The sequence below is a fragment of the Scyliorhinus torazame genome, chromosome 14 (genome assembly GCF_047496885.1).
Source record: "Scyliorhinus torazame isolate Kashiwa2021f chromosome 14, sScyTor2.1, whole genome shotgun sequence".
Taxonomy (NCBI): domain Eukaryota; kingdom Metazoa; phylum Chordata; class Chondrichthyes; order Carcharhiniformes; family Scyliorhinidae; genus Scyliorhinus; species Scyliorhinus torazame.
In genome coordinates this window covers 135,420,594-135,437,799 of record NC_092720.1, presented here as the reverse complement: position 1 = coordinate 135,437,799, position 17,206 = coordinate 135,420,594, and the positions used below count along the sequence as shown (strand labels likewise).

Genomic DNA, 17,206 nt, shown 5'->3' with positions numbered 1-17,206 from the left:
TGTGTCTACACCGACCCTCTGAAAGAGCACCCTACCTTGGTCCGCTCTCCCACCCTATGTCATTGTGGTTATCTCAGGAATTGTGTCCACGGCATTTACATTTTTTCAGTATCTGAAGTCTCATTTCGAAAATTGGTGCCTGGCTCTACTGAGAAGGCCTTCCCTCTTGTGATATAAGCTCTGATGTAAAGCGACTTGAACCCTTTGGATACCTAATGGGCAATTTAGTATGGCCAATCCACCTAACCTGCATATCTTTGGACTGTGGGAGGAAACCGGAGCACCCGGAGGAAACCCACGCAGACACGGGGAGAACGAGCAGACTCCACAGTCACCCAAGGTTGAAATCGAACCTGGGTCCCTGGTGCTGTGAGGCAGCAATCCTAACAATTGTGCCACTGTGCCGGTTTGGTAGTGAACCAAACTCTGGTTACAGTGAGGAAGACAGCAAAAATGAGCAGACAGATACTCCTTAGCAGTAATACAGACAGTATGGAGAATAGGCATAATTCAAGGGACCCAACATGTTATTTGTGTTAGAAGAGAGGGCAGGTAAAAGTGGACTATTGGAAATTTAAATCTGTAGAATTTGTAGGGTTACATTGTGATTCTTTGGACAATGCTGTACCAGTGGGTGAAAGAAAGATCTGGGGCAGAATTCTCCGTAGCCCGACGCTGAAATCGGGATCGGCGATCAAGCGGAGAATGGCTTCCGACGCCGGATTCGGGGCAGGTGCCGGTTTGACGCCGGTTCGCGATGCTCTGCCCCCTCCAAATCGGTGTCATCGGGACGCGCACCGCATTGGCGCCTCATCAGCCGGCCCACCATGATGCTCTGCCCCGATGGGCCGAGTTCCCGATGACGCGGGCCACATGTGGATCCAGTGGCCGGGAAGCTGGCTTGCTGACTGCGGACAGTGTCCAGCATCAGCACACTCGTTCGCGATCCGTGCCGCTGGCCGGGGGGGGGGGGGGGTGGCCAGAGGGTGGGCTGGGGGGTTGGGGTGGGCGGTTCAGGGCTCCAGCATGGCTGACGCCATGTTTTCCGGCGCGACCGGTGCAGCTCATCAGCCCTGCGTATGCGCGGCCCGGGACCTGGCAATTCTCTGGTCGTTTTCCGTGCGATCCGCGGGTGTTCCATGCGGCACCAGTGCTAGCCCCTCACCGGTATCGGAATCGGTGAGGGGTTCCCGTCGATTTTTCCGTCATGAATCGCCCGCAGATTTTCTGTTGGCTGCCGGCACTTAGCCTCAGGAACGGAGAATTCCGCCCCTGATATATTTGCTGTTGGAGTAGATCAAATCATAGAAAATTCTCAAAGTTTTCTGTTTAAAGGAGAAGTGACCCTACCTTTGTCTGGTAAAGCTGGCAAGTTGGTCATTTTTCTTAGAGATACAGGGTCAGCCCAATGTGCTAGTAAGTGACGTGAATTCTTTCCAGAATGCTCATTGGATAAAAACATATTTTTACAGGGTGTTGATAGAAATTGCTTACCCATTGCATTCTGTAAAATTAATTTAAAGCATGATTTAATCACTTGTTCTGTTGTTGTTGGGGTTGTGTTGATGTTGGAGATGACATTTTTCTATTAGTAAATGACCTGGTTGGATTTAAGGTATTGCCCTCTCCAATAGTTTCAGAAAAGCCCACTGAAGCTGTTAAAATTGAAAATGTACAAGAGGTGATGTACAAAAATAGCTGATTTTCTGTCACCCTGCTGTGAAAACTACTGTTTCAACTAAAGATGTGTCCATTGAGTCAGAAGCTCAAACTGCTGATGTTAAAAGGACATTGGTGAATCAGACTGAAAACAAAAGGTTAATGGCACTTGGGGATGAGGTATAGCCTTCTCAATTAAATAGGCAGACAAAGATGTAACAAAGCAGACAGCAGCAGTACTCAAAGCTCATGGTGCAAAAAAGGGAAGAACTGCTTTCAAACAGCGTGGTTCACAGCAATCAATATTGATAGCATAGAGCTGTGAGGAATGATATGTGCTCTATTCAAAAGGTTGCACGAAAAGAATGAGACAAAGCTTGGCCGGGTCGGAGAATCGTGGGGGGGGGGGGGGGGGGGGGGGGGCCTGGGGAAAAAACCCTAAAGGTTTGACTAGTGAAAACAAACCTAAAGATAGGCTAATTCAGATGTTGGAGATTTTCTTTACAGGCTTGAACATTAAAAACTTGCAGACAAACACATTAATTTTACAAGCGCTGGCATGGCGATAAATAGAAAGCAGGAGTTAAAACGTAAACAGGTTAGGTCAAACACAGTGTCTAAAAGATATGTAGTGCAGGTTAATGACAGTATTATTCTTGACAAAGTTAACCAGACTAAACCAAAATTCAGGTTTCTAACCAAGGAAATGGACAAGTTTAAATGACTATGCAAAATGAGAAAGGGGACCTTTGAGACAAGTGACATAAAATGAAGCCAGCGCTCATAAAATTAACTTGTTTGTCAGTGAGTTTCAACTGTACGGACTTTAAATCCTGTCACATATAGTTGGTTGTGGTGAGTTATGCCTTACAGTGTTGCCACAATAGAATCCTTAATATTAAAATGTGTAAAAGGGGAAATAATATTACTTAAGTTAAAAAATTATCCCTAGTGAGGCAAAGAGAAGAGATCCTGTTAATGCCATGAAGAACTTGAGGACTGTAAACACAAGACTAACTTTCTACTGAGACTGCAGTGTAATGGATAAATGTGGCATGGGGTTTTGGTTGCATTGAGAAGTTAATAGTAGTTTTCTGTAGTTTAGTGTATTAGTTGCCTACTAACTAATGTTTAGTCGAGGTTGATTTTAGTTTGTTACAGTAATAGTCTTAAAACGTGAAATCATATCATACGATTCTTTGTGTTGGTTACTGGAAATTAATATCTCTGTTTAGATATTATCAGTCGCTTTACCCAGACTTTCTAAGTCAATAACTGCTAGTGTATCTCAGAATGCAGCATCTCAATTTCCATTTGTCACATCTCAAACTCTGAGGTATCTTCCCTGTCCATTTTCCCTGTACCCTGATCCAACTATGTGCAGGGAAAAGCAAAATCTAACCGATGTTGATAAAAGCACTGGCAATGTTGTGAAAAATGGATAATATGTGGCAAACTACTGAATGACGTGGAATGCAAGCATTGCATACACTTTATTAATAGGTTTCTCCTTTTTCAGAGGCCTTTTGGTTTGGAATACATGTGGAACTCGGACATGAGCTGGAGGATTCACATTACCTTTATTGTTTCAGTGGGTTGAGGTTTACCTATCATGGGGCAGCACGGTAGCCTTGTGGATAGCACGATTGCTTCACAGCTCCAGGGTCCCAGGTTCGATTCCGGCTTGGGTCACTGTCTGTGCGGAGTCTGCACATCCTCCCCGTGTGTGCGTGGGTTTCCTCCGGGTGCTCCGGTTTCCTCCCACAGTCCAAAGATGTGCAGGTTAGGTGGATTGGCCATGATAAATTGCCCTTAGTGTCCAAAATTGCCCTTAGTGTTGGGTGGGGTTACTGGGTTGTGGGGATGGGGTGGTGGTGTTGACCTTGGGTAGGGTGCTCTTTCCAGAGCCGGTGCGGACTCGATGGGCCGAATGGCCTCCTTCTGCACTGTAAATTCTATGATAATCTATGATCTCAGCAAGAACGGCGCAGGAGTCAATTAAAATAAAAAATCCGCCTTATCACCCGTTCCTGTTAGGATCCCACTGGCTCCCAATTTAACTGAACACTACATGCAGTCCAGTGTCTGAGGCACTCGCTGGAAGCATCAGAAATACTTGAAAATTGGGGCTGCGTTACAGTAATGGGATTCTAATTGAACATTAGCCCAGCTTGAATGTGGAAGCTGCAGCTGCTTTCCTGCCACGTAGCAGGGCTGGTTTAGCTCAGTGGGCTAGACAACTGGTTTGTGATGTAGAACAAGCCCAGCAGGTTCAATTCCTGTACCAGCTGAGAATTCTGAATTCTCCCTCAGTGTACCCGAACAGAGGCCAGAATGTGGTGACTATGGGCTTTTCACAGTAACTTCATTGCAGTGTTAATGTAAGCCTACTTGTGACAATAAAAGATTATTATTCTTATTATTAAAGACAGGTTGCCTGTTGTTGGGAAGAAAAAGAGACCCTCCAAATTAAGTGAGGCAAGATGGAAGATCATGCCTTCCTTACTCAGGATTCTCTCCCACAAAACCCTCCCAAACCTTCAGCCCTTAACTTACTTGCTTGACAACAAGTCTTCTTCATATGCTGGTCCGTGTTGAGACAATCCCTACCATTTACTTTAAATACAGGCTTATGAGACAAACAATCATTTGGTTAATACTCTTTATTGGTAAAATCAATACAAACCAAACATATGCAGTATTTATTCCATCAGTACTAGTGTATACTCACAATTAAACAACTCCCCATGGTTTTGCAAACTGATTCCTCAGACTATGCTTGTTGGTAGCCCTTGCAAACGCTATTTGGAGTTCCTACAGTTTACATGCGTGTTCCATTGTTATACTGTACAATGCGTATGGTTTAATGTAGAGTTAATATTCAAATATAATATATAATTATGTGAGTATGTGAGTATACCTGGGGTCATGAGAGTCACTTCACAATTTTGCATGGTGCAACTTTATCTGCTTATTGTTTGCTTGTGTCGCAGACAGGAGACAGGAAGAAAATATATATCTACATCAACCTGTCTTCTCCATAAAATTATTGTTGTATTTTTAAAAATAGACAAGGCTTTACCCCGACTAGCCATGACTCTTACCCGAGGAATTTCTAACCTTCACAAAACCAGCAGGAACCTCATTGTCTTTAAAGAGGCGCCCTCTGTGACTGCAGACAATCAAATACCAAAGAAATACACAAACCATTTTTTACATTTCTAAAGAAGAATTCTGGCCACCAGTAACCCTGATTCTTCTTAAATGCATCAAGATTCCAGGGAAGATACATCCATTATCCAAGACCCAGGAGAAGAGTGGGAGGCATGTCACATGATCGCCCCCCAAGCTTCCAGAACATGTAACTTGTCACGTGGGACTGAATCCCGGAAGTCACTGTTTGACTTCAGACGAGAAACAGGTCTCCTGGCAGCAGCCTTTCTTTGTCTACCATTCACTATCTCACAAGTAGCAGCAGAAAGTAGTCAGCCCAGGTACATCGCCTGGCCCTCATCTGCACTGTGAACTATTACAAATTGGAACTTGTGCCTTCAAGACTAATTCAACTTCCTCCCATTATGGAAGTCCTCACTTCTGGAAAAAAGGATCACCCTACAACAGTCGGCCAATTCCCCTATGAAGGAATGCACCATGATTCTGAACTCATGTGAACCCATAACCCTTTTTTCCTTTGGTTTTGCCCTGTACCCCTTACTTTCCCTTAACCCTCTTTTATTGTATGAGAACAAAATGATCAGGGGGTTAGATAGGGTGGACAGTGAGAGCCTTCTCCCGCGGATGGAAATGGCTGGCACGAGGGGACATAGCTTTAAACTGAGGGGTAATAGATATAGGACAGAGGTCAGAGGTAGGTTCTTTACGCAAAGAGTAGTGAGGCCGTGGAATGCCCTACCTGCTACAGTAGTGAACTCGCCAACATTGAGGGCATTTGAAAGTTTATTGGATAAACATATGGATGATAATGGCATAGTGTAGGTTAGATGGCTTTTGTTTCGGTGCAACATCGTGGGCCGAAGGGCCTGTACTGCGCTGTATCGTTCTAAATAAAAAAAAGCGGCAGATGTTGCAAAACCCCTTTCCCAGGTTTTGTGTCTGTTTGTAAAATAAACCAACCCTTTTATTTCTCTCCTCTTGAGTTTGCTGTGTAGGTTATTCATAGAGGATTGGAATACTCCAACTTTAAGGATTGTGGAAAATACTTATAATGGGGGAATCAAAAATCAAAAAACACAGTTCTAATTACGGAGGGTAGTGAGGGGAGAAATTAGGGTTCTTTAAGTTAATCTCCCTCCTGTCCATCACACTGGGCTCTTCAAATGTTTGAATGGTCAGGGGGCTGGTCCTGTGAGTCTACACTCTTATATTTGAAGACATTTCTCCACTCCTCCCTCACTCTTTATCACACCTTTTCAGACAATATAAGTAACTGACCACCACCAAAAATTAATTTTGCGTTTCTTTCTCACAATTTCACAGGTTTTTCTCACAGAATTGAATTTGAGCTAATTAACCCTATAATTACATTATCCATCCATTAGCATTTTATCTGGCTCATATCTCACCTCGACTACTATTACTAACAGCTGCTAAACTGGCTTTGGGCTGCCTTAACCTCAAATGTAGGCATGTAAATGCAAATTGCATTCATCCCACTCAACTAATTGGTAGTTAAAATCCATGCCTGGATCAAAAAACTACTGCTTCCAAAGACTTTGTAGATTATCCGGCTATCTGTGAAACATGTTCTGAAAAAGATACTTATGCTGTTGTGAACTTATTCTATCTTTATTAGCTTTATTTTTTTAATTTGTTCATGAGATATGGGCATTACTGGCAAATCAACAGTAATTGCCCATTTGTACCACCAGCTTGCTATTTCTGTACATTTTACTTATTGTGTAAAATTTTTATTTGTAAATAAACTTGACTATTATTTTTAGCCTGAACATAATTGTGTGACAACATTGTGCCTGCTGACTTTTGGAATTGACAGAAGAACAGAATAGACACCTCATTCGTCTCAGGTACTTGTGGCTTACCATAGCATATAAACTCAGGGTGGTAGAGATTTTCACAGGCACTGGTAGAGCTGCTTAAGGGTGCAGGTTAAGTTTCAACATAGGCGTAACTCATTGATGTCCACCCTGGTAAGGTGCAGCTTCCCAGACGCTGCTCCTGAATTGACTCCAGGTCAGCACACCTTGGATCTGTATATTTTTGGATGGGGATACTGGTACTGGTACATAGCTAGTCTCAATAATGGTAACCATGAAGCTATCATCAATTGCTGTGAAAACCCATCTGGTTCACTAGTGTATTTCAGGGGAGGAAGCTGCACCTTACCAGGGTGGACATCAATGAGTTACACCTATGTTGAAACTTAACCTTACCCAGTCTGGCCTACATGTGACTCCAGATCCCAGCAATGTGGTTGACTCTTAACTGCCTCCTGATATGGCCTAGCAAGCAACTCAGTTCAAGGGCAATTAGGGATGGGCAACATATGCTGGCCTTGCCCACATTCCATGAAAGAATAAAAACAGTGGGTGCCATTCACCTGCTTTAGCATCTGTTTAACTTGCTCTTCTTCCTCACAGATAATTCTCAATAGAAAACCCATTGGAACATCTGTTGAACAGGTTAGAGCACTAGAATGGAAGTCTCACAGGAAAAGATGCACAATGAAATAATAGTGACAGAAAAGACAGAGGAAAACTGCTCAAAATTGATGCATTTTAAAATTACTTTATTTCTGCCATTTCTACTGTGCCCAGCAGTACAGTCCCACCTGCTTTAGACAGGTACGAGAAGGCAATTGTTGAAAATGGGGTATTATTTCTCCAAGTCATTGTTACCTTCAAAAGTGCTTTTGTATTTGGGCATCCACTTCAGGCCTCTAGCGTCACCTCTCATCGAAAATACCATTGTCATAAAACATGGGCAGGGACCCGACATAACAGACTTTCCTTCTGCCCATGGAATTAAGAAGAAAATTAAGAAGAAAATTCTGACTTTGATCTGCTCACCGTGAATGCAAGTTAAAAACATTGGACTAAATCCGGAGTTATATTAATGGTCAGAAGTTTTATTTTTGCCTTCAGACCTGTTCCATACAATCATATTTTTATGCAGCGAGTTGAATCTGATGAATCTCCTATTAGAATCAGTGCAGTCAGTCCTGGACCTCACAGGGTACCCACAAGGACAGAATACTACAATTTCTTGAAACAACTTCCCCAGTACTTCTGAGTGACACGAAGTAGAGGTCTAGAGGTCACTTATTTATTTCTTGTGCATCTGATAATACCTCTCTGGACTTACGTAAACAAGCCCGGTAAGCTGCAGTCAGCAGCCAGGCAGCTCATTCAGCACACAATTGGAATTTCAGGCCTCTGTACTCCTGGCAGTGACCCTAGCAACGTCCTTCAAGGGAAAGGGAAGGTGCTCAGGAGGAGATGCGAATGGGAATGGAGAGACTGGAATCGGTTATTGCCTGCGGGTCTGCAGTGGGACACGAGTACTCTGGCACCGCCCACTTTCATATTCAAGAAAGTATTTTTTAAAATCCCACCTTTCTTTTTTTATAAATTTAGAGTACCCAATTATTTTTTTTCCAATTAGGGGGCAATTTAGCGTGGCCAATCCAACTAACCTGCACATCTTTGGGTTGTGGGGGTGAAACCCATGCAGACAGACATGGGGAGAATGTGCAAACTCCACATGGACAGTGACCCAGGGCCGGGATCCAAACCCGGGTCCTCAGCGCCGCAGTCCCAGTGCTATCCACTGTGCCACATGCCGCCTAGTCCCACATTTCTAAAGTTGGGCTGCAGAAGTCCCGTTAAGGACATCCGATTAAGCTACATGTAGACCTACTGATCGCAGGTAAGCTGGCACCAGCAACCTCAGAGCAATCCAAGCTTGCAGTGTCATAACTCAAACAGGCATTAGACATGTTATCCGCATATATAAAGGATGGAATACCTGTTTCAGGAGTGGCTCTGGACGTCTTTTGCTGTCAACATCAACAAGGCAGTTGGAATCCAAAATGAGTGCACACAGTCCTGCCTGCTATATTGGCCGACTAGTGCCTCAAAACCAACACAGTGCCAAAATTTCTGAGACAATTTATATGAAAGGATGAGCTCTTCATACTTGAAGAGAATTCTATGGAATAAATGCATGGTTTCTAGACTGGAATTCAATACAAATAAGTGTGAGGTGATGCAGGATAAACAAGGCAAGGGAATGTGGCAGGACCCTGGGAAGCACCGAGGATCAGAGGGACATTGGTGTGCATGTACACCGGTTAAGGTAGCAGAGCAGGTGGATACAGTGGTTAAGAAAGCATATGTTAGCCAAGCTTTTAAGAGCAGGGAGGTTAGGCTGGAACTGTGTAAAATATTGGTTAGGTCACAGTTAGAGTGTGCAGTTCTGGAATCCACATTATAGGAGGGACTGGAAAGGTTGCAGACGAGATTTACCAGGATGTTGCCTGGGCTGGAGAGTTTTAGCTATGAAGAGAGATTGGCAGACTGGGGTTGTTTTCCTTGGAGGGACGACATGATTGAGATGAATAAAATTATGGGGGGCATAGATAGAGTGGACAGGAAGAAACTTTTTCACTTGGTGGAGGAATCAATGACCAAGGGGCATAGATTTAAGGTAAGGTGCAGGAGGTTTAGAGGGGATGTGAGGAAAAACATTTTCAGCCAGAGGGCAGTTTGAGTCTGGAACTCACTGACTGAAAGGGCAGTGGAGGCAGTTAGCCTCATAACAGTTGAGAAATATTTAGACATGCACTTGTGATGCGAAGGCATACAAGGCTATGGAACAAGTGCTGCAAAGTGGTTGTTTTGACCAGCACAGACGTGATGTGCTGAAGGGCCCTTCCTGTGCTGTAGACCTCTATGGCTGGATGGAATTAAATCCAATTCTGGTAAATGCTATGAAATGGGCAAGACAGGAGTAAAAGGTTTTGTGCTGGAAAGGTTACTCCCATCACAGCCATTAGCCTGGACATGCAAAGGAAGAACTGGTCAGAATAACAAGCCTGTAGCCAGAGTACTTCTACAAGCATGGGCAACACGGTAGCACAGAGGTTAGCATAGTTGCTTCACAGCTCCAGGGTCCCAGGTTCGATTCCCGGCTTGGGTCACTGTCTGTGTTCGGAGTCTGCACGTTCTCCCCGTGTTTGCGTGGGTTTCCTCCGGGTGCTCCGATTTCCTCCCAGAGTCCAAAGATGTTCAGGTTAGGTGGATTGGCCATGATAAAATTGCCCTTAGTGTCCAAAAAGGTTAGGTGGGGTTACTGGGTTACAGAGATCGGGTGGAGGTGAGAGGGCTTAGGTAGGGTGCTCTTTCCAAGAGCCGGTGCAGACTTGATGGGACAAATGGCCTCCTTCTGCACTGTAAATTCTATGAAGCACAAGAATAGTAGAATTCCTGCTTTCCTAAAGCTGAACAAAAATCTTAAACTTGGTCTAAACTACAACAGAGCAGCAAAATCAGGTAACCAGGGGCTGGATTCTCCGTTTGGGAGACTAAGTCCCTCACCGACGTGAAAAGGGTGGTGTTTTACACCAGAGAAACTGGCGCAAATTAGCCACCGATTCGCCGTTTTGCTGGGGGATAGCAGGGAGGCAGCACAGAGCTCCCAGCTCTAGCTGTCGATGCGGCCCTGAGCATTTCCGGGTCCGTGACCGCACATGCGCACGGCGTCGACCTGCAGCTGCTGCGTCGTGTTTCATGGCGGACTCAACCCGCGGTCCTGGACCGCTAAAGTAGTACCCCCCTTCGGCTGCTTGCGCGCCCCAGACCGCCCGCCCACAGTGCCCCAAATAAAGTCCCCCCCTGCCCACGGATTGGCCCTCCCCCCACTGTGGCGGCGCGGAAGTTCATGACGGGTGAGATCATGGATGTCCCATGTCATCGGGAACTCAGCCAGTTGGGGACGGAGCATCGCGGGTCGGGCCTCAGGCAACGGTTTGAGGCCATGGATACGTGGCGCGGCGTCGCCGCCCCCATTTTTGCCGTCATCGGGGATTCTCCGTCCCCTCGCCGAATGCGATTTTGGCGTTGGGAAGTGGAGAATCCAGATCTTCCAGAAATCTGCCAGCATTTGCCATTACTGTTGCACCTTACGTTTTAAACCAGTATTTTCTTGGATTTGTTTGCCTTATCAGATACAAATCTACTCTTGTACAGCTAATTTGTAGAATCAAAGGCGTGCCTATCCAAATGACAGCTTTAAAGAAATTGATAAACTGCTGATTCATGTCTGTTCATTCTTGATTCTTCAAACCAGTTGCCCTTGCAGACAGGAATGTTTCACTTGCAAGCAAGCTGGGACTTCTCCTTAAATCGCACAGATCAAAATTTCCACACCTAGAAATCGAGACCATTTGGTGAAGTCAGTAGAATTTGGACGTCATAATTTCCACTGTATAGTTAGCTACCCGTTCCCTGTTCAGTTGATGACTGTGAAAGAATTCAGATTCCATTCTGCCCAGTTCAGAATTTGCTTCCAATTGCTGATGTTTATTCAGGCATGCTAAGAATTCTGTACGGTGTTAGAAAAGGGCAGTCAACGGCAGCCTCATCCTCCCAGGTGGAATCATCGCTCCCGCAGTAGGAAAAAGAAGATTGCTTTGAGGAAATGTCCACAGGTACAGAGGACGGAGACAAGCCAATGATCTCGGATGCTGGAATCATTGTTAACCACGGACTTTGTAATGTCAGCCTAGAATCAGAACAGATGAGAATTATTAGACATCATCTGAGTGGGGACTAAAGCTGCTGAATTCATTTAAAATTAGTTTATTTGCTGTCACGTTACTCAGCTTAGAAATAAAAATACACCATTGTGCTTAAGCATCAGAGAGTGCAGGGTGAGTACAAGGAGTCGCACATTGCTACACATGTACTGAGTTTGACACTACAGCTCGGTGTTAACACTCACTTTTATATCGTGGTACGGTCCAAGGTACAATTTGACACTGTATTAGCAAAGGTGCCTGAAAGCTTGCAGAAGTGGTAGGTTTTAAGGAGTGCCTTAAAGGATGAAGATGGAGAGCTGGAGAAGTTTAAGGATTGAATTCCAGAGTTTAGGACCCAGGAAGTTCAGAGTATGGCTGCAACTATGGTGGAATTAAAATTGGGATGCTTAAGAGGTCAGAATTCAAGGACCACAGAGATCTTGTTGGGTTGTAGGATATTTTGGAGAGAGGGAGCAGCTGGGTGGATTTGAAAACCAGGATGGGAATCTTTAGATTGAGGTGTTGCCAGGCCAGAAGTCTTTTTAAGTCAGCAAGCTCACTAAGTGAATGGAACTAGGTGCTTGTTAAATTATGGATGGCAACAAGTTGGATAATCTGGGGCCTTCTACATGGGAGCCAAACTTGCTGATGATACAAAGATAGATGGATGAAGAGGTGGTCTTATGAGGAAAGGTTGCCTTCTGAGGCTTGGCATGAAAGCATTGGAATAGCTGCGTCTGAACTTAACAAAGACAGGAATGAGGGTTTCAGCAGCAGATCAGCTGAGGCAGGCCTGGAATAATGGCATCAATGTGTAAACCAGATATCCCAGAAACTTTGAACAACTAAATTGTACAAATACATTCCCACATTCTCTGCAATGCTGTCTGCACTGTACAGCTGAGTTCCTTTATACCAAGGGATTTTGTTGCAGTGTTGGAACAATCTATACTTCCAGCCCGCGGTCCCGGACCGCTAAAGTAGTACCCCACTTCGGCTGCTTGCGCACCCCAGACCGCCCGCCCACAGTGCCCCGAATAAAGTCCCCCCCCTGCCCACGGATCGTCCCTCCCCCGACTGGCCGATCTGGCGGCGCCGGAAGTTTATGACGGGTGAGACCATGGATGTCCCATGTCATCGGGAACTCAGCCAGTTGGGGAGGGAGCATCGCGGGTCGGGCCTCAGGCAACGGTTTATAGAGAGGGAGCAGCTGGGGAGGACTTGAAAACAAGGATGGGAATCTTTAGATTGAGGCGTTGCCAGACCAGACATTAAGTCAGCGAGCACACTGAAAAGAAACTGTATCGCAGCCTCAGCATTAGGCAACAGAACAAGGGGGGTTAAGAATTTTTGGCGGGATTCTCTCAGCCCGTGCCGGTTCGGAGAATCGCCGGGCCGGGCGCGATGCCGGTCTGCCGATTCTCCGGTGACCGGAGAATTGCCACAATTGGCGCCGGCGGCGCAGCGCCTGTCGGGGGCCGCTCTACGTGGGCCCCCCCGGCGATTCTCTGCCCATGATGAGTCGAGTGGCCGCCAAGAAAGCACGAGCCCCGCCGGCACCGTTCACATCTGGTCTTACCCGGCGGGACCTCGGCATCCATCCTGTCGGGGGCGGCCTGGTGGGGGAGAGAAAGGGGGGTCTGACCCTGGGGAGGGGTCTCCACCGTGGCCTGGCCCGCAATCAGGGCCTACCGATCGGCTGGCCAGATCTCCCGGTGGGGGCCTCTTTTACTCCGCGCCGGCCCCTATAGCTCTACGCCATGTTGCGTCGGGGCCAGCGCGGAGAAGGAAGCTACCGCGCATGTGCTATTTCGCGCCGGTCGCAGTGCACATGCGCGCATTCGTGCCAATCGCAGCGCGCATGCACAGACCCACGACACATGTTTGATACCGGTATCGGCAGCTGGAGCAGCGTAAGTCGCTCCAGTGCCGTGCTGGCCCCTGTGGGGCAGAGGATCGCTACACTTAGCGGTCCGATGAAGCCGTCGTTAAATTCTCCGGTTTTTATGATGGTGTCAACACTCTGCCGTCAGAAGGGAGAATCCCGCCCTTTATTCGCCATTCAAAAATTCTTCCAACTCTTTAGAACTTAATTCATCCCGAAAGCATTAACTGTATTTGTTTTATTCAAATATATGCAGTTTAATTGGTTTTATCTCTGCAGGAACGGAGCAGAAACAGCAAAGTCAAAAACGTGCATTTATATAGCATCTTTCATGGACAAAAACGTCTAAAGATGTTTTGCAGGAGTATTATCGAACAATAACAAATGCTAATCCAGTGAATAAGCTATTCGGATAGGTGATCAAAACATTCATAAGAAATAGGCCCTTCGGCCCATCGAGCTGCTTCGCCATTCGATAAACTCAATGGTGATCTGATTATGGCCTTAGCCCACTTTCATAGAATTTACAGTGCAGAAGGAGGCCATTCGGCCCATCGAGTCTGCACCAGCTCTTAGAAAGAGCACCCTACCCAAGGTCCACACCTCCACCCTATCCCCATAACCCAGTAACCCCACCCAACACTAAGGGCAATTTTGGACACTATGGGCAATTTAGCATGGCCAATCCACCTAACCTGCACATCTTTGGACTGTGGGAGGAAACCGGAGCATTTATATAGACTTTCATGTCTGCCGCCTAGTAACCCTTGATTCCCTTGTGAATCAAAACTCAATCTCAGCCTTGAATATTTTCAATGAGCCAGTTTTCATTGCTTGCTTTGGAAGACTATTAACCCTTTTAAAGAAGAAATTCCTCCTCATCTCCATTTTGGCTGGAAGACACCTTGGGCGGTATTCTCTGTCCAGCCAAATGCGATCGGGCGGAGAATCGGCCATCGCCCAAAAATCGAGGGGGGCAGACAATGGAATGCCATGCTCCGGTGCCTCGACAACGGCATGTGCATGCAAATTGTACAGTAAACACTGTTGGCATATCACTAACGGGCCCGACCCGGCATTCTCCAGGCCTCCAGTGATGTTCCTTCTCAGTGAATGTCCGACGGCGAGGTTCATGTCTGGTATTGCTGGTTGCTGAGGGTGAGAGAGGGCGTATGAAAAGTGTTCAATATTGCTATTGTGTGCTGACAGTTGTGCCGCCGGCTGGGGGGGGGGGGGGGGGGGGGGGGGCGGGTGGAGTGTAGTGGGGCGGGCAGGCAGCCAGGAGGTCAGCCATGGGGTCGGGGGGGGGGGCGTGCACGGACGACCATTGGCGCAGCCTTCCAAATTACTTGCTCTACCTGCATGTTAATGTTTTGTGATTCATGTACATGGACCCCCAGGTTGTGGCAGTCTCTCTCTATTTCAATAATATTATGTTTTTCTATTCCTGCCAAAGTGGAGAATCTCAAATTTGCCCACATTATGCAACATCTGTTAAATTTTTGCCCACTCACCTTTACTATCTATATCACTTTGTAGACTCTAATTTTCACCTCACAAACTTCCTTTCCAATTTATCTTTCATCATCAGCAAATTTTGCTCCAATATAGAAAGTCTCTTCACCGAAGTCACTGATGTAGATCATGGGCGAGATTCTCCGAGCCCCCGCCGGGTCGGAGAATCGCCGGGGGCTGGCGTGAATCCCGCTCCCGCCGGTTGCCGAAGTCTCCGCCACCGGATATTCGGCGGGGGCGGGAATCGCGCCGCGCCGGTTGGCGGGCCCCCCGCTCGATTCTCCGGCCCGGATGGGCCGAAGTCCCGCCGCTAAAATGCCTGTCCCGCCGGCGTAGATTAAACCACCTACCTTACCGGCAGGACAAGGCGGCGCGGGCGGGCTCCGGGGTCCTGGGGGGGGTGCGGGGCGATCTGGCCCCGGGGGGGTGTCCCCGCGGTGGCCTGGCCCGCGATCGGGGCCCACCGATCTGCGGGCGGGCCTGGGCCGTGATGGCACTCTTTCCCTTCCGCCTCCGCCAGGGTCTCCACCATGGCGGAGGCAGAAGAGACTCCCTCCACTGCGCATGCGTGGGAAGCTGTCAGCGGCCGCTGACGCTCCCGCGCATGCGCTGCCCGGAGATGTCATTTCCGCGCCAGCTGGCGGGGCACCAAAGGCCTTTTCCGCCAGCTGGCGGGGCGGAAATTCGTCCGGCGCCGACCTAGCCCCTCAAGGTTGGGGCTCGGCCCCCAAAGATGCGGAGCATTCCGCACCTTTGGGGCGGCGCGATGCCCGTCTGATTTTCACCGTTTTGGGCGCCAGTTGGCGGACATCCCGCCGTTCCGGAGAATTTCGCCCCATGAATTGTTGAGATCGTAGCACTGGTTCATAGAATACCGACAGTGCAGAAGGAGGCCATTGGGCCCATCGAGTCTGCACTGACCCTCTGAAAGTCCACCCGACCTCGGCCCACTACCCCACCCATTCCCTGTAACCTCACCTAATTTGCACATCTTTGGACACTAAGGGCAATTTAGCATGGCCAATCCACCTAACCTGAATATCTTTCGAGTATGGGTGGAAATTTGAGCACCCAGAGGAAACCCAAGGAGACACGGGGAGAAAGTGCAAACTCCACACAAATAGTCACCCAAAGTCAGAACTGAACCCTGGTCCCTGGCGCTGTGAGGCAGCAGTGCCACCCTTCTTGCAGCATGTCACAAGTTAACACTTTGCCAACCTGAAAATGACAGAATTATCTGGACTCTGTTTCCTGTTACATAGCCAATCCTCTGATGCTAAATATGTCATCCCCAACAGCATGAACTTTTATCATAAGATCATAGTAACATAAGAACTAGAAGCAGGATTAGGCCATCTGGCCCCTTCGAGCCTGCTCCACCATTCAATGAGATCATGGCTGATCTTTTGTGGACTCAGCTCCACTTTCCGGTCCGAACACCATAACCCTTAATCCCTTTATTCTTCAAAAAACTATCTATCTTTATCTTAAAAACATTTAATGAAGGAGCCTCTACTGCTTCACTGGGCAAGGAATTCCATAGATTCACAACCCTTTGGGTGAAGAAGTTCCTCCTAAACTCAGTCCTAAATCTACTTCCCCTTATTTTGAGGCTATGCTCCCTAGTTTTGCTTTCACCCGCCAATGGAAACAACCTGCCCGCATCTATCCTACCTATTCCTTTCATAATTTTATCTGTTTCTATAAGATCCCCCCTCATCCTTCTAAATTCCAACGAGTACAGTCCCAGTCTACTCAACCTCTCCTCGTAATCCAACCCCTTCAGCTCTGGGATTAACCTAGTGAATCTCCTCTGCACACCCTCCAGCATGTACAGTAATTTTTTATGGGGAACTTACCAGATGCCTTTTGGAAATCCTAATACACCACACTGGTTCCCGTTTATCCAGCCTACTTACATCCTCAAAGAACTCACATAATTTTGTCAAACATGGGCCGGAATCCTCCGAGCCCGCACCGGCTTGGAGAATCGGAGTTGAAGCCGAGACAGCCCGGCGACAGGAGAACCGCCGCCAGCTGCGGGCCGTTGAAAGAGGCCCCCCACAGAGAAGCGATTCTCCGCCATCGACCGGCCGAGTTCCGCCGGTGTGGTTCTAACATGGTTCCGGCGGGAACTCGGACCCGCGGCCACGGTGGTCGTCTGGGTAGGGGGGGGCGGGGGGAATAGACTTCGGGGGGGGGCCTCCACGATGGCCCAGGCCCGCGATCGGGGGCACCGATCGGCGGTTGCGCGCCGTGTGTGGCTCTGCCATGTTGCGCAGGCCCACGCGGACCCACGGTCGGCAGTGCAGGGCCGAGTATCGGCACTGGCGCTGCGTGCAGCACTCTGGCGCCATGCTGACCCCTGT

The 17,206-nt window shown here is 47.6% G+C and overlaps 1 protein-coding gene across 2 annotated transcripts in view; it reads right to left on the bottom strand.

Moving 5' to 3' along the window:
- Positions 1-4,307: 4,307 nt before the first annotated feature.
- The window catches only part of boka (BCL2 family apoptosis regulator BOK a), a 123,323-nt gene continuing 110,424 nt past the window's right edge, over positions 4,308-17,206 (bottom strand). For both annotated transcript variants that reach the window (XM_072474931.1, XM_072474932.1), the window contains exon 5: positions 4,308-11,421. In XM_072474931.1, coding sequence (XP_072331032.1) covers positions 11,296-11,421 — 126 coding nt within the window. In that variant the 3' untranslated portion in view covers positions 4,308-11,295. The remainder of the gene's footprint in view (positions 11,422-17,206) is intronic.